The sequence below is a fragment of the Staurois parvus genome, unplaced genomic scaffold (genome assembly GCF_062004578.1).
Source record: "Staurois parvus isolate SC_StPar_1 unplaced genomic scaffold, SC_StPar_1.0 ptg000137l, whole genome shotgun sequence".
Classification (NCBI taxonomy): domain Eukaryota; kingdom Metazoa; phylum Chordata; class Amphibia; order Anura; family Ranidae; genus Staurois; species Staurois parvus.
Genome location: NW_028317933.1, coordinates 3372993 through 3391460, shown reverse-complemented (window position 1 = coordinate 3391460; position 18468 = coordinate 3372993). Strand labels below are relative to the sequence as shown.

At 40.4% G+C, this 18468-nt stretch overlaps 1 protein-coding gene across 2 annotated transcripts in view; it reads right to left on the bottom strand.

Annotated features, from left to right (window-relative positions):
• Window positions 1-1471: 1471 nt before the first annotated feature.
• Window positions 1472-18468, bottom strand: part of RBL1 (RB transcriptional corepressor like 1) — a 57998-nt gene continuing 41001 nt past the window's right edge. Inside the window, exons 18-23 of one of the 2 annotated variants that reach the window (XM_089673252.1) lie at window positions 17679-17768; window positions 17305-17376; window positions 17093-17177; window positions 10582-10730; window positions 7701-7865; window positions 1472-3221 (exon numbers count right to left, since the gene is read on the bottom strand). In XM_089673252.1, the coding sequence (XP_089529378.1) occupies window positions 3054-3221; window positions 7701-7865; window positions 10582-10730; window positions 17093-17177; window positions 17305-17376; window positions 17679-17768 (729 nt within the window). In that variant the 3' untranslated portion in view covers window positions 1472-3053. The remainder of the gene's footprint in view (window positions 3222-7700; window positions 7866-10581; window positions 10731-17092; window positions 17178-17304; window positions 17377-17678; window positions 17769-18468) is intronic. The other variant, XM_089673253.1, reaches the window with a different exon arrangement.

The following is an 18468-nucleotide window of genomic DNA, read 5'->3' as shown; positions in this document are numbered from 1 at the left end:
ATGGTGTTTGCACCAGTCCAGATTCAAGACATTCCAGATCTTGGGGTCCATTCTGTCATTTAACAGGAGTACAAAATAGTCTCACCTTCCACCAAGTTCAGGCACAAGATGAGGTTCAAACATAAACCTAAACAGAGAGACATTGTTGAACAGCCTACATAGATGAGCATCTGTGGGGAAAATGGTCTAAGTTTCTCTTAAAGGTGGGTGACAAGACAAGGCACCAGGGCAAAAACACAGGGCCATCACCCTGGGGAAAACTAAAGGTGCAGGGGCAAGACTGAAAAAGACAAACGACTGGAATCTATTATGTACACCTAATCCATTCTTTGCACCTGAATGACTTAAAGTAGTTCTAAAGTTAAAGTTACCTTAATGCAATTCCTCCATTAAAAAACAAAAACCACACATTTAACTACCTGTTGTGCCTCCCAACCTCCCTCTACACTTACCCAAGACTGCTCTTGACCCAGCACTTTGCTCTTCTCTTCTCCTCCCTCTTCCTAGTCTCACAAGAGACTCAGACAGCAACAGGAGCCATTGGTACTCCTGCTTTTGTCAAAACCTGTGAGGAGGGACCTGGAGGGCATGAGCAAGACAGGCTTTGTACTTCTATGGACACACAGCCCAGCTCGGGAGAGCGCCTGCACGTGTGTCCTATAGCATATGGCTTGCTATAAGGATACATGCAAGAGTGGAGAGTGCAGGTGTGGGACTGAAAAAGAGCAGGTAAGGGATCATGCTGTGCAATACTCTGTGCACAGAGCAAGTGAGTACACTCTCTCTTTTTCTGTATAATAATAAAAAAAAAATCACTTTAAGGGTAAGCTACTCAGGAGTTTGCAAGGATTAAACAAATGCCTACCACTCAGTAGCCAATTTGGTAACAGAATAGGGTGTGGAAAGCATCTTAATACACACATTCCAGTGCCTGAAGGTCACTTCAAATCTAGTAGGTAGAATAAGGATATGCCTCTTATAGCTGCAATCATAGAAAACAGCTACAGCAACTAGTCAGTGTAAATTTAAACCTATGTAAATGCAGTAAATCTTTAGAATAACCAGCCTGACTTGTCCTGTTTAGCTTTGCCTTGATGTGTGAAAAATGTCCACCATTCAGTCTCATTTTCTGTGCCAAATCTGACACAGACCTGGGAAAATCTTTAGTTATCTGCATAAAGTTCCATAAGCAAGAGTCTAAATATGCATGGAAAAAAAAAAAGTGGCATACATATACTTTGCTAAAACGTGAAGCAGCTTGCTTTGCAACTGGTAAAATCATAGTGTACTGCTCCTTGGCTTGTAACTATCATATTCCACATTCAAAGCAAGGCAAACCACTCTACCCTTCCCAGCCCATTCCCCATCCCTACACTCACATCACCAGTGAGGAGTACCCATTACTTATAAATGCATACAACCTTGATCCGTCATTACGTGCAAAATAATTATTTATAAAACAGACAACAGCTGAAGGGAAGGAAAGGCGCCTTTATTGTACATTTATACAAATGTGCAAATTACAAGAAACCCGAGACCCTTATAGGAGTATTTAAGATATCACTCCACATAAGAATCAGACCAATAAAGAAATTCAATATGTACAGTTCATAAAGTTATTACAGTAAGGAATGTGTAGATACTACACAACATTGTCTAGCTTAAGATGCGCAGTAAAATGAGCCTGTCGAGAGGATGAGATTCACTATTAAAAAAGCAGAATATAAACTGGGTAAAGTGTTTGCTGTAGAAGACTAAAATATTTTGTTTTAATAAAAAACATACTTGGTTCCAAGAAGAGAGACTCACATCTATAGCTATTGGATGTACTTGGCAAAAGCTAGTGTCTTGAGAACAGTACATTCTCAAACAAGAGAATTCTAAAACCACACTAAGGTTTGCTAAAACCATGTATACACATAAAAAGCTAGCATACTATTATAGGGATATTGCAATGCAGTATGCTACTTACTCTTATCTCATATTATGCAACTTTGCATAACTTCATATTTTAAAAATGTATTTAAAAAGTTATGTCTGGGCAAAAAAAACCCAAGCATTCAGTACATCTTTGCAATGCACACATATTTCTCTGTGTTTTGTTTCTTTAAAGTGGCTGCAACTGCTAAAAATGCTTGTTGATCCTGACAGAAAACCAGTGAGCTTCTACCTTCCACTAATGAGCTGAAGAAACTGCCACTGCTGCACTGAAATCCCAAGAAGCGTCATCAGCCCTTCACCGTTCTCCCCCGAGGACTGGAAAACTCCGGAAGGGCTGACAAGGATTACAGTACATTTCCTATGTGCTGTAACATTACAGTTAAGGTTTGTCAGTGCAAACTTGGAAATTAAGAAACTCATTTGTAGCAGATTAAGATTTTCCTGTACCTGCAATGTTTTTAAAGAAACGAAAAAGGATATGTGCATGTAACGCATAATTTCTCCCCCCCTAGACACACACTTGAAACTTCAAAAGACAAACCTTCCCCTAAAGCAAATATTCAACTTAAAACTTATCAATTCATTCAGCTACCCACAATTCATACTGGGCATAAAAAGATCTGGTAACTAAACCAGGTTGACTGACACTTAAGTAAAAAAGCCATATTTTGTAGACTGTGCAAAAATATAATAAAAATACCCAGTGGTCACTACTGGGCCTCTTAGACAGGGTCTAAAAAGGATGGCACTAATGCAGTACACCTTTTCCCATGGTGCTTCCGGGAGCTCTTGCTTGTGTTCTAGCACCAGAATTAAAATGCAGAGCCCCATCAGCAGACATTTTTATATACAAGGAATTAATGCTATCGTCAAGAGATACTAAATGATTAAAACCGTGGAGCTCCTTTATAAAAACTTTAGAACAGGAGAAGTAGAAATGTTGGTCGCAGCCACCTAAACACTTGCCACTGTTCCTAAAATAAGCTTTTAAGAAAAACATTTGGCTGCTATGGGCAGCACTTTTTTTAAAAAATAAATAAGTCCCAGTGTAGAAGTTAGCTGTAACATAGTGCAATGTACATGTAAAAGACGCACAGGAAGACTTCTAGGCATTAGTGGTTAGCTCTTTCGCTAACAACATCCTGAAGACGTTTTAACAAGGCGTCATCGTTTTCCTGGCACAGGCGTTTAGCTGGGGACTCGGAATCACTGTCAATTGTTATTGCTCGCTTACGGCTGCTCTGTTCCTGTTTAATCATGCAGTTTATATCCATCAGGCTCTAAATTGAAAAAGAAAAAAGTAACTGTCAGCTAGGAGACAAAGGATATAAAAAAATAAATAAATATACGGCACGGCTTTCCATAGCGTATGCTACATTCATACATGTACTGCTACTAAATACAAGACCACAAAAGTAAACGGTAAATTCATTAGGCCTCTTACAGAAAAAGGGAGTGGAGATTGCACAGAGATGCAATGTACTGCTTAACACAATCATATGCTGCATGCATTCATCAACCCATTGATGGTTAATAGAGCGGTCATACTTTCACAGCTCAGCAACAGTTTGTCAGGCCAAAATTTCAAAGTCTGCCTTAGTACCCATTCAAGTTAGAGAGCAGCAGCTGCTAGGCTTTTATAAAATACTTTGTTCACCACAGAGGTGAATGGAGGCTGTTCAACAAGCACTAAAGTACATCACTGTATCTGGCATTAAATGGATAGCGTGCAGTGAGGATAGTACTTCCTGCTCAAGTTCCTCTATTTTAAAAGGAAACTTGATTAATTACCTTCAGACGAGATAAGGCTCCCAATTATATTGTTGCATATATGTATATGGGGAATACAGTGTCCACCATCCCTGTATCCCACTCTTCAGAGTCTGTCCCTGCTTATATAACCCTTCTTATCAAATAGAAACAGATCACATTAAAGGACCACACCTCTCCTAGAATATTACACATGGCTAATGGCACTATGACAATCAAGATATGTGTTTTGCAATGAACAACTTTGAAATAAATGAAGTTATAAAAACATTTCAGAGACAAAATGGAGTATACAGCCATCTCTTAACATTCTATATATGTGATTCAGTAAGCATCATAGTTATCCCTATATAAAAGCTTCACTTTTTGTGAAGTTGTTCTTTGAAGCTTTTCTCAGTAGCCTCCCCAGCATAAGACTCAAATCTAAACGCATACATACAGCCTGCTACAGAGATCTTCACTGTGTGGCCCCTGACTGCTTCCTTTAATTCCTATGGCTCTACAATCTCCTTGATGGCTGGGGCTGTATTCATGGAATGACTGGAGCATGGAATATGCGTTATTTTGCAAAGGTAGTGCAGTGACAAGCAGGACTGACCAGTGAAGATCTTCTAAGTGGGACTTAAGGTTAAGTACTCGAGTATGTGGCTTTCACTGGGATGTCAAGAGGGAAGCTTTAACCACCTTCCGCCCGCCATAAAGTACAATGGCGAGCACAAGGCGTTTCTCTCGTTCTGATAGGACATCATTTGACGTCCTTCCATTCTCACCACGCATGCGCGTCTCAGGGAGCGCGCAGCGCGACGATCACCGATGCGCTGTGTCCCTCGGACACAGCGGATCACGGAAAGAGCCGAAGATGTCGGCTCGATCATGTGATCAGCTGTGTCCAATCACAGCTGATCACATGTAAACACAGAAATGCCGGTTATCAGCATTTCTCTCCTCTCGAGCTATCACGCTCGGCTTTCTGCGGAGGGGACATGTACACTGATCATCAGGACACTGATGATCAGTGTGGCCCCAGAAGTGCCACCTGTCAGTGTCCATCAGTGCCCATCTGAGCTGCCTTTCAATGTCACCCATCAGTGCCGCCTAACAGTGCCATATAGCAGTGCCATATATCAGTGCTGCATTTTAGTGCCCATCAGTGATGCCTGTCAATGCCCATCAGTGCAACCTACCAGAGCCTCCTCATCAGTGCCACCTATCAGTGTCCATCAATGCAGCCTATCAGTGCCCATCACTACAGCCCCATTAGTGCACATCAGTGAAGGAGAAAAATCACTTATTTACAAAATTGTATAACGAAAACTAAGAAAAAAAAATTTTTTTCAGAATTTTCAGTGGTTTTTGGTTTGTTTAAGAAAAAATAAAAATCCCAGGAGGTGATTAAATACCATCAAAAGAAAGCTCTGTCTCAAAAATAAAAATTTCATATGGGTACAGTGTTGCATTAGAGCACAATTGTCATTCAAAAGTGTGACAGCGCTGAAAGCTGGAAATTGGCCTGGGCAGGAAGGGGGTATAAGTGCCCTGTAGGCTAGTGCTTAACCACTTGCCTACCAGGCACTTATACCCCCTTCCTTACCAGGCCAATTTTCAGCTTTCAGCGCTGCCGCACTTTGACAATTGCGTGGTCATGCAACATTGTACCCATATGAAATTTTGATCATTTTTTTCTCACAAATAGAGCTTTCTTTTGGTGGTATTTAATCGCCACTGGGCGCTTTACTTTTTGCGCTATAAATAAAAAAGTGCAAAAAATTTGAAGAAAAAAAAAAAGTTTCTTTGTTTCTATTATAAAATTTTTCAAACAGGCATTTTTTCTCCTTCACTGATGTGCGTTGATGAGGCAGCACTGATGGGCACTGATAGGCGGCACTGATGGGCACTGATAGGCAGCACTAATGAGGTGGCACGGATAGGCGGCACTAATATGCAGCACTGATAGGTGACACTGATGATGGGTACTGATAGACGGCACTGACTGGCATCACTGCTGGGCACTGACTGGCGGCACTGATGGGCACTGACTGGTGGCACTGACTGGCAGCACTGCTGGGCTGCACTGGTGGGCGGCACTGGTGGGTGGGCACAGGTGGGCGGAACTTGCGGGTGGCACTGCTGGGCACCGATCATCAGGGCACTGATCATCAGTGCCCTGATGATCGGTGCCGATCCCCGCTCTGACAACTGCCGGTTCTCGGCAGTACTTTCCTCACGATCTGACAGCGTGAGGAAAGTGCAGCCGAGAACCAGCACTTGCATTTCCCTCTGATCAGCGTGTCATTGGACACCGCTGATCAGGTGGTAAAAGGCCGCTGTGATTGGCCTTTTACCACATCACGTGATCAGCTGTGTCCGTAGGACACAGCGATCACGGAGATCGCCAGGTGCGCGCACGCGTTCTGGGGGGACGTCATATGACGTCCACCCAGAACTGGCCGGCCGCAGTGAAGCCGTCATTCGGCTATCTGCGGTCGGCAGGTAGTTAAATAACAAATTTCACAAAATGCAAAGTTGTACTTTGGCCATTTCATACTGATGCACAATGATTGTTTTAAGTTTGAAAAACACATTGGCAGCCGCGAAAGACCACTCTATTAGAAGCAGTTAAGAAAAAAAACAAAGAAAAAAAAAAGCAAACAACAAACACTACCACATTTTACATCTATCCCTGTTATTTATAGGAGCAGAGAACGTTCAAGTACAATTCATTGAATATTTCAGTCTGAATTGTATATGTGTGTGCAGTTCGAGGAATCCTTGTGATAAAGGTCACAACCTGATGAAAACATTTTTGCTGGATCAAAAAGCTGAACTGAAAAAATTAGTTCTCCTTGTAAAGCATCAAAGAACATGCAAATTAATAGATAATATGATATTGACTACATATAGTAAGAACATGAAATCTGATCTCAATTGTAATCCATGGGGTATGGTAGCAAATATTCCAGTCATATATGGGTGAATCCCAGATATAGAAAGGCAATTCATTATTGCTTGGACAAACATTGGTTCATAGAATGATTGTATATAGGCACAATGGTCATAATTCCAACACCCACTGCCAGCCTGTAGTCACACTAAGAAACATTTCCTGCTGTTTAGGTCTACATACAGGGTTTGTTTTTCAAACACAACATTCTTGTGCTACATGGATGATAATTTGGCAGATATTTTACAATATATTCCTGATAAGTGTTATATATCAGAGGAACTGTAACTGTTCTTTTGTCAAAATAAACCTGGAACAGTCAATTTACATGTTTTACAGAAGCCCAACATTCATGCTGTATGGTCCTTGTATACATGTGCTACAAGGGTCTTTTTCTGGACATATAGAAAAGGCTGCCAGAGGGCGATTATGGTAATGGATGCCCACATACAGTCATTCCATGAGCATTTGCGCATTAAAGCCATTATGAATTGTCATTTATATCTGGAATTCACCCACCCACTGCCATTTAAAGTGAAATATTTTATTTATATATACACACAATATCACATCATACCATATGTGGTAAAAGATCACACTAATACTTTAACGTTCTTTGTTGCTGTATATAAAAACTCATATTTCTTTGTTGTCAGTTGTAATCAATTTTTTGATCCACCAAAATGTTTTACATCAAGTTGGACATTTACACCAAGGATTCCTTGATTTGGGCACACAGTTCAGACTGTGAAAGATTAACAAATGACTTCCATGATCCCAATAACAAGGATTGACTGATTTACCTTTTAAATAAATGGGGTTTTTTTGCAGGCTATCAATACTTTTTTGTGCAACCTATATTAATTTTGTATATCATTTTGAATCTAGGACTGTGGTGCCGGAAACATTCTAATAACTGTCCTGTATGAAAAGTGTATATTGACGTCAAGGTATCTAAACAGTCTTTTCATTTTGAATTTTCAAACATCTGTAATCTTACAGAATTTACCTCCCCTTTTGGGATCTTTTATCTCACAGAACAACTTACTTTAGAAGGACTTCCATTGAATTTGTAGAGTAGAGCAGTGCGGGGGGTCAGGCAACCAGTCATCTTGTGCGGGGACACATAAATTGAGTGCTGCTGAGAGACACGGCGAGGAGAGACAGGTCGCTGTTTGATGCTCGGGAATGGAGACAGAGGAGGAGCCACAACCTAAGAAATAAATATTTATAGTACACACTATAAGATGGCTGTAAAATGGCTTAATTAAAAGAATTTTAATCTGTGTTTGTTTTTTTTTTCTCCTTTCACATGTATGCTTTGCATTTTTTTTTTTTAAATAACAAACATGTCTATACTTACCTACTGTGTGCAGCAGTTTTGCACAGAGCAGCCCGGATCCTCCTCTTCTCGGGTCCCCCACAGGCTCTCCTGGTTCCTCCGGTCGGATGCCCCCACAGCAAGCAGCTTGCTATGGGGGCACCCACAGCTCTGTGATTCACACACGGAGCCGTGGCTTGGCCCTGCCCCCCCCTCTCATTAGCTGACTGGCTCTGACTGAGGAGCCAATGAGGAGGCAGAAACCCAGGAGAGCCGAGGCGGTCACTCACATCGATGGATCGCAGTGAGGCTCAGGTAAGTATTGAGGGGGGCTGGGGGCACTGCTGCACAGAGGTTTTTTTTACCTTCATGCATAGAATAATTGAAGGTAAAAAACCTTCAGCTCTTACAACCACTTTAAAATTCTGACTTACCGAAACATAGGATTTATGTTTGGAGAACCTGTGGCAAGAGGTTCCTGGAATTAGGTCTCTGGACTATTTATTTGAGGGGCACATCAAACTACAAGAGTAAACATCTGTTTATTATACGTTTTTGATAAGCTATAACCACATGACAATTAACTCTATGCTAGCTGTAATTATTTAACTCTGATCAGTTTTGTACCTCAACACAACCTACATGTCAATCTGACTGATTGGCAGTCAATGGCTCCCACTTGCTGTCTCAGCCAATGAGGAGGCAGAGACCCAGGATCCCTGAAGACAACCTGTGATGCAACGCGTCGGAGGGAATCGTGGCGACGTCATTTCCACTCTGGCAACAACCGCTGCCATCTTTGATACTCTGTTTGATATGCTGTAAGAGGGATTTTTACCCTTCTCATCTATGTGAGTGCGGTTTTTTATGCCAAGTAGATAAGTTTTACTCAATAAAAATGGTTGCACTATGAGAAGCCCCCTTATTTCTGAGTACACCCCCAAGCCAGAGATTGGTTGGAGTGGAATTCCATCAGTCCTGACATATGGAGGAATTTTGGATATGCATCAGAGCATTTTCTGACCTGTTACTCATAGGTCAATGCCTGGAGGTGAGCGTGCATGCTGGATGATGGTGGACACAGCGGTGAACTAAGGGGAAGATTAATTTGGATTTCCTGTCCTTTGGACTTTTTAATTATCACTGTGGACTGTCATTTCGCATTCAACATCAATATTTATTACAGTTATGATTTACTTTTTCATTCCTATGTGAAATACACTATATTTCACTATAATAGTTTGTACACAAATTGTACTATATGGTCAGCCAGGTATTTACTGGCAGAATTTTTTAGATTGTCACACTTTTTTCCAAAAAATTAATTTTACACCTGGGCAGCTTTATTGGTTTATATATAATACACACACACACACACTTAATTTGTGGGTAAAGCACCATTTAGCAAATGGGGCCCTGTCAGATGTTTACTAGATCAACTCAATAATATATGAGAGATTATTTTATTACATATTTATTATTTGTTTCTTATATTTTTGCATAAGGTGGGTGAGGATTCTTTTATTTAAATTTTTCCACTCAAGTACTGATGTTTAGAATATTGTGCACTGATGCTGGACCGATAGAGCAACACTATCTATTGGTTTTGATTTCTTTTTGAGTGGTGGAACACTTTGTGTTTGCAGCTGTATTGCAGTTGTGTTTTCTCTGATTCTTTTCTTTATCCATCTTAGTGTTGAGACTCGGCATTCAACTTAGTGTAATATTTCAGCTGGAGTTCACAAGATAAGTTAAAGCTGAACTCCAGGAATTCAGCCACTTTGAAAAATGTGCAGACACACTACGCATTAAAGTGCAACGCGTTAATTTACATCTGGCAATTTTATGAAACTCCAGAAGGATAGCCATCACTATAGTTCTGTAGCTATGACGCTGAATCTTCTATTCCCAGCTTCTGCAAAGTCGCATGCAGCTGCTGTATCTGCGCCTCCCCTTTGTATTTGGTGAACTCATTCACAAAATGAAAGGCTTTCTTGAACGGGCAGCAGAGGGGAGGGGCAGGCAGGCAGAGATGCTGTGTGAAAACAGAATTTAACAGATAAGTCCACAAGGTGGCATGCACCTCTTGCCTCCATCTGCTTGCACATCTATCACAGTGCCACTTTATTAAACAAAAATCAGCTACTGGATACATTGATCGAAGTGGAACTTCACTCTTTCAACATTGAGTATTTTGAATCCTTATACGGCCAGCATTAGTAAATAGGAAGGTACATCATATTTGATTTGAACTTATTTTATCATTTTAGTTATTTCCTAGTTTCCATGCATAGGGAAATGTCATATCCCAGGAGTCTTCAGAAGGGGAGGAGTCTCAGCTAAGCACACCCTTATGCCAGCATGCCTGACTTCAGGGCAGATTGTTTCCAGGAAGTTAATGCATCAAGATGATCATGACCAGAAATGCTAGTAGTGTTTTTCTAAGCGATTTCTTGCATGGAGACATGGATGGGTGGGTTTGCTTTGAATATTAAAAATGAATTAAATAGCGCTTTTGGTTCGTGGTGCACAGATAATGTATAGCTCTACTTTTAGTGTATATTTTAGCATTGAAGTAATTTTTTGGGTGTATCATAAAAGCACATACCAGATGTTCACTGTTGGCTGCGTATCTGAGTGCAAACAATCTAACTCGTTCCACGTAGACGTTGTTATAAAATGTGATGAGATCTCCCCTCTCTGCTTGGTTGCCAGTGCCATCACCAACGTTGTTTAAGTTCTGAGAGTCATCAGATTCTGAGAAAGGAGACACAAAGAATTTACTGCAGACAAAATACATAAGCAATAGTGTTGTACATGGTCACATAAAACAGGAAAGGTATCCGGTATCGGAGTAGAATGTTGAAAATTAGTTAAACCTTTTACAAACGTGTACAAAAAGACGGCATGGCCAGTCCAATTCCAGTACAGCCAGAGCGGTGACCGATCGGACTGATGCTACATCCACCTAGGTAATTATGATTTCTACAAATCACACTTTCTGTGTCTGAAGGACCTATGATAGTTTGGGGTCCATTTTTTTCCTGTTAGAAACTGGCATATTATATAGTTTTAATATATAAACTGTGTGCACCCATGGCACAGAATTCCTGGAGCATTATGGATTTTCCAAACAGAACAGAGCTGGCTTGCTTTAGGATTTCTTGTGTCTTGGTACAGAGCTCAGTTCATTTGTTCTTGTTTAAATTTGAGCTTCTAAGTTCTGTAAACAAGCAGCCAAGACAAGCCTGGAGAACATCTGAAAAGGAGCAGAGTGCCCCAATGTATACAAAAACATTTTATATTTCATAGTTTAAGCTACAGGTTACATACACACAAGTTGAATTGCCATAGAAATGATGCATACCAAAATGAAATCCTCAGACAAATGGAGATATACACACATACCTCAAAAAAATTAAAGGAACTTTGAAAACACATTAGATCTGAATGGGTAAAAATATTGTGCTAGATATCTATACTGATATGGACTGGGTGATGTGTTAGGAGCGCAAGGATGCCCCAGTGTTTGATGCAAATGAAAAATTATCAACCTACAGTGGACTGAATTCAAAGACACCCCGAAAATCAAAGTGAAAAAATGATGCAGCAGACGAGTCCATTTTGCTGAAATTTCATTGCAACAATTCAAAATGGTACTCAGTAGTTTGCATGGCCCCCATGTGCTTGTATGCATGCCTGACAACATTGGGGCATGTTCCTAATGAGACGGCAGATGGTGTCCTGCGGTATTTCCTCCCAGATCTGGACCAGGATCTGGATCACTGAGCTGCTGGACAGTCTGAGGTGCAACCTGGTGGCGTCAGATGGACCGAAACATGATATCCCAGAGGTGTTCTATTGGATTTAGAGCATGTGAGCGTGGGGGCCATTAAAAGATTCCTTCATCTTCCATGAACTTGCCTGCATTGTCTCGCCATATGAGGACAGGAATTGTCATGCATCAGGAGGAACCCAGGACCCACTGCACCAGTGTAGGGTCTGACAATGGGTCCAAAAATTTCATCCTGATACCTAATGGCAGTCAGGGTGCCATTGTCTAGCCTGTAGAAGTCTGTGCGTCCCTCCATGGATATGCCTCCCCAGATCATCACTTACCCACCACCAAAATGGTCATGCTGAAAGAGGTCACAGGCAGAACGTTATGTTCTCCACGGCTTCTCCAGACCCTTTCACGTCTGTCCGATGTGCTCAAGGTGAACCTGCTCTCATCTGTGAAAAGCACAGGGTGCCAGTGGTGGACCTGCCAATTCTGGTGTTCATTAGCAAATGCCAATCGAGCTCTCTGGTGTCGGGCAGTGAGCATGGAGCCCACTAGAGGATGTCAGGTACTCAGGCCACCCTCATGAAGACTGTTTCTGATTGTTTGGTCAGAGACAGACATTCACACCAGTGGCCTGCTGGAGGTCATTTTGTAGGGCTCTGGCACGGCTCCTTGCACAAAGGAGCAGATACCGCTCCTGCTGATGGGTTAAAGATCATCTAAGGCCCTGTCCCTGTCCAGCTCGCCTAGAGTAACTGCCTCAAAATGCAAATGGTGAGCAGTATAAAAGTAGACGCAGCTAGCACCAGAGATCGTGACAACAGATCTCAATAAACAACAAACATATAGGGTGCAGCACATTGGACATATGAAGTAAATGAAAGCAATAACATGATAAAAACATATGAATTAGCCACTTGCCCTCAAGATTTACCCCTTCCTGACCAGGCCATTTTTGCGTTATAGCGCTGCATTACTTTAACTGACAATTACGCAGTCATACAATGTTGCATCCAAATGAAATTTACGTTTTTCCCACGAATTGAGCTTTCTTTCGGTGGTATTTGATTGCTTGTGCGGTTTTTATTTTATGTACTATAAGCGAAAAAAAACAAAAAACGACAATTTGAGAGAAAAAACAAAAAACAGTATTTTGGACTTTTTGCTATTAAACATGTCCAGTAAAATCTTTTGTAAAAAAAAAAAAAAAACAAAAACAAATTTAGTCATAAATTTAGAACAAAATGTATTCTGCTACGACTTTGCCAAAAAAAAAAAAAAAAAATCCCAATATGTGTAAATTAATTGTTTTACGTGAAAGTTATAACGTTTACAAATGGCGGTATAGATAATGGAATTTTTCTACTAGTAATGGCGGCAATCAGTGACTTTTAGCGACTTTTACCCTAGTGACACCAATACAGCGATCAGTGCTTAAACAAAAAAAACACTGTACTAATGGCACAGGCTAGGAAGGGGTTAACATGAGGGGTGATCAAAGGGTTAACTGTGTGCTGGGAGTGTTTTACTGGGGGGGCGGGGGGGTGTGCTCTTCACTGTAAGCACACTGATTGGGATGGCTTTACTGTGCACAGCCATCCCAAGCAGCGTGCTCGAGCTGACAGGGAGGAAGATTGGTTTGTAAACAAAAAAATCTTCCTCCCCATCAGAGATGCTTGGTAAATCACTGGACGCTGGCGGGCAATTACCAGCCGGGACCTGGTGATTGCCAACCACGGCGTGCCCCCTACCTGGAAATGCTAAATGACATATATATACACGTGATTCTGCGCACAGGTGCTGTTTTATATTGTAGGCCTGTAATTCTTAGGAATAACTCACTTAAAATCTGTCCAAACAGGAGTAAACATCCCGGGTATGAAAGTTTGACACAAAATCAAAATATAATAAAGTATAAAAAATATAAATAATAAAATTCAATAATGTAATTAAACCATCACTGAGCTCAGTCGCAGAATTGTTTTCAGTGTCTGATGCCAAATTTCCCCACAAATCACTATCGCTCAATTCTGCAAGTGATTCTAATTCACTATCACTGTAAAAGTGTAGGCAGGGTACTGGACAAAGCAGTAGGGACAAAATTTAGGTGAAATGGTTTGATACAGTAATGTAATCCTAACAGATTACAATGTCATTTTTACTTTTTTGAATCTCCCGTTTCCACCCCCCTGCGTAGCAACGCTCCCAGGGAACGGAACCTGGAAGACAAATGCCAGCATCGGCTGGAGGACATGGCCGCAGGACACAGCGGAAGGATATCATGGGATCGCAGGACAAGGTAAGGATCGGGGGATAGCAGGAGAAGAGCTATAGAGTAATCCCGAGTGTGGCTCGGGGTGACCGCTTTTGGTACTGTAAATTAACCCCAAGTCACACCGGGATTACCGCTAGGAAGGTTAAAAAGCAGGGTATTTAGGTCAGTGCGAAATAGGTGAACATAAAGATACTCAGTGTCCTATAGCAATGCAATGGGGTTATTTTCTCAGTACATTTAGGTTTACTAAATGTTCCTTTAAAAAAAAAAAAAAAAAAAAGGCTTCTGGCATAGGCTACAACAAAATGGTGCCTGGTAATTAGAGGAGCGCCTCGCAGGCTATTTAAATATGGTTAGCTTCTGACATCAGCAACTGGAGTACCCCTGAGGACGTTCGTATGCACAAAAAGCGTTGGGTGGAGCCTACGTGCTGACGTCACGCCGTGTCCGTGCTTCGGAACAGCAGCCATCTTGGTATATGGCATAATTTACTGTTTTCTACATGGAATGCTTTTATGCATAATTTTAAATAAATACTACACTATATATACACCGTTTTCCGAGCTCCGTGTGGTGAGAAATTCCTTTTAGAATACAACTGGACCATTACAGATGTCGGAGAGTGGATAATACAGACCTTGTTACTTTTGCTACCTAACAAGTAGCCCTCTGGTGACTTTTTTGTTTTGTTTATTATCATATTGATTGCTCTGAGATACATGTATAATTCATATATTTTTGTCACGTTATTGCTTTATTATTTACTTCATATGTCCTATGCGTTGCACCTTAGAGTAACTGCCTGTCTCCTGGAATCTCCTCCATGCTCTTTAGACTGTGCTGGGAGACACAGCAAACCTTCTGGCAACGTGAATTTTAGTTTGGGTACAATGTTGTATGACCGCGCAATTGTCAAAGTGTGAGAGCGCTGAAACGTGAAAAATGGCCTGGGCAGGAAGGTGTGAAATTGCACGGTATTGAAATGGTTAATGTAGAAAGCTGACTTTTCCTTTAGTGTTAGGCCAGACCACTTCGTGATCATTCATTTGCCTGTTCAGAAATTTATAATGGGCTATATAGGCATGGTTGTTAATTATGGAATGTTTTGGTAACACCTGCCTAGATGTTAACCAGAAGCATGTTGCAGACAAGAGACAAACACTTCTGACAGCAGCAACCATCTATACAGACTTAGGCACTGCAGAATAATTGTTTGTGCAGGTTGCAAGTTCCACCTGCCTTCCACCTGAACTGTTCTATCTGCTCTGGTGGTCAAGTACCCAAAGGTCTGTGCAAATGAGCTAAAGTTCCATCATCAAGTACCTTCACATCTAGGATTTGTGAACTGTAATTGTCCGAGGATAAAATGGACATTGTATTCTACAGTTCTTTGAGTTCTACAGCGTTTCAATTGCTGTGCTACAGTTGCAATCTGATCATTGAGTGTCTAAGACTCTACTGTCCATCACCAGATATGGAGGACTTTTCAAGCGTGTAGAAGCCTAGAAACTTTTCAAAGGAAAGTTTGATTGAAATACAGTCCTCTGCTCCTGTGCTTACCATGAAAGGAAAAGTTTGGTGTTCTTTTGTTAGCCCAACATGTAGTTTGTTTTTTGAAATTTGGATATTTTTAAGCCCTAACCTAGGTAAATGCTATTTCCTGGATAGGTAAATCAGATGGAGAAAGTGGGTAAAGAGATAGAAATTTAGATAAGACGAGGGGTGGAAGGATGTAAAAAAACTTTTTATACATTACTTTACATGTAAAAAATACCCAAGGGGTGGCGTATACGGGGGACGGATCATATTTAATGATGAGTTCCGCATATATACCTGACCATAATTGAAAATGTGAAGGATGAAATGTTTAAATTAGAGTACAAGTGAAGAAAAAAAAAACTAAGTAGAACATTTTGATATTAAACATTTATATATTGGTAACCTTAAATATTAAACCAAGTATCTTGTAAAACCAAGGGGTGGAATGTAGTATGGGTTTTGAATAGTTATCGAATTACAGGAAACTTAGTAGTAGATCTGTTTTATTTGTGAAGAAATCAGATATATAAAATTACACACATCTCTATCTATATATCTCGTGTATACTGAAACATATTGTCTCATTATCCTGTGGGAAGTTGTTTGACCTTTTCATTCCATGGTGTGGCTCAAACTAGTTTTGACTATTTTTTTCAACTACTATATATATGCTTGTAAAATAAAGAGCCAGTGGGTTAGTTTCATATTGAAGTATAACTCAAGGACTGTCGCCTTCAGGAACCTCAAATGAAGTTGCAAACTCCCCCTGGATTGGAATGATGCTGTATTTATCTATTCTTATCATCTGTAATACCTCTTTAAACCAAGCTAAGTCAACTCTTTGTTATACTTTGAAATAATTGTACAATATCAGCATATCTAAAAGCTTAAACATAGGAACTTTTATGTAATAAGGCTAACCCTTTATTACACCCATCATGAGATGTTCGTGTGACACCTTTTTATAGGCCATCAGTTGAGACTGAAGCAGCTGCTATTAATTTGCACTGACAAGGGGCAGATTGCTGATAGATTTCAGCTGGTGTCTTGGCTTTTTGGTACATGCCTTTTTGAACTTCCCTTTCTTCATGTGTTCAATACTTTTTCCTTTTGTCATTACATTTTATTACACATAAAACTTAATTTCTGAACATATTTGTTTTTGTTTCTTTGTATGTATGGATTGCATGGGTTGTTACATGTGATATAAAGATCATGTCAATGGCACCTTTAGAAATATATTTTGAGAACAATGTTGACATGTTCAATACTTGAATATATATACAGAGACAGACACACACAGACACACGCTTATTCCTCCTTGTTGTGTCATTATATTGTGATAGTGGGACTCACCACAACATTGGAATACACTGATCAGCGCTACAGGCTATTGGCTGTACGCACCGATTGAACAGGAATTTTCCAACAAACATTCATGAGAAGTCAAATAGAACCGGACAAATTTCAATCCATGTAAGCAGACTTAACTTTTACAAGATGTAATTTCTAATTCCTTACCAAAATCAATCATTTCAACATCTTGGCTGGCTCCAACTTCATCTATTTCCACTTGAGGAACAGTCAACAAAACACTTCTATACACCTAAAGACAGAATTATTTCCCATTTATGTTAAAAACACACATACTGAACTTGAACAGTGGATTTACAACCTGAACAAAGTCGTCAGAGCTGTAGAACGGTGTTGTATAGAGGAGTCCATGAACTTACATGACTTTGAGCTTGAGGTTGATTTCTGTAACATTTCATAATATCTTGAAACAGTTGCTCTTCTTTTGTGATCTGTGAGGTCATAGAAGATCAGCAATACAAGTTAATTATAACACCAAGTAATGCAGTAAATGGTTTTATTTAAACAAAAAAATTAATCTACTGCTGCTAAATGATGGTCAGCTTCAAAGTTAGAGGATAAATAACAACTGCAAATAAAATTCATCTCATCTCTCTGCTTACTCATTTACCTAACCTCCCTGGTGGTATTCCCGAGTGTAGCCCGGGATTAATTATCAGTGCCAAAAGCGGTAACCCCGAGCTACACTCGGGAATACCCTGCAGCGTTGCTCTGTGATCCCTGTTTCACTTACCTTGTCCTGCGCTCCCGCGATGTCCCCCCTGCAGCGTCCCTGGCCATTTCCTCCAGCTGATGCCGGCATCTGTCTTCCGGGTTCCGGTTCCTGCGAGCGTCAGGACGTAACCGGCAGGAAATGTAAAAGTTTTAAGAAGTGACATTCAATAAATTCATTAAAATCACATAGTAAAACATTACTGTATCAAACCATTTCACATACATTTTGTCCCAAGTGCTTTGTCCTGTGCCCTGCCTGCATTTTTACTGTTCTTTCTGCATGAAAACTGAGAAAAGTTCATGGCGCCCAAAAAGAGTCCCTTTAGGTCAAAAGCTGTTTTAGACCAGCTAGAGAACAGCGATAGTAAATTAGAACCACTTGCAGAATTGAGTGATGATTTGTGGGGAAATTCATCATCAGACATTGAAAACGATTTTGTGACGAAGCTCAGTGATGTGCAAACTTGGAGCTATGTTTCAAATTTCAGTGTTTTCGGTTTGATATTATTTAATTAAATTTATTATATTATTTTATGATTATTTATTATAATTTATGATTTCGTGTTTCAAATTTTATCATACCCGGGATGTTTACTAGACTCTTGTTTGGACAGATTTCAGTGAGTTATTCCTAAAAATACAGGCCAACAATAAAAAAAAAACAAAAAAAAAAAAAAACACATTTCCATGCAAAAAAATGTACCGCTTTGAGCACAGAAATATTGACATAATCATACCGCTAGGGAGGTTAAAGTGGGACTGGTTGCAGAGCCTAAAGGCTGCGGTTCATGTAATCTTGGGCTGCTTGT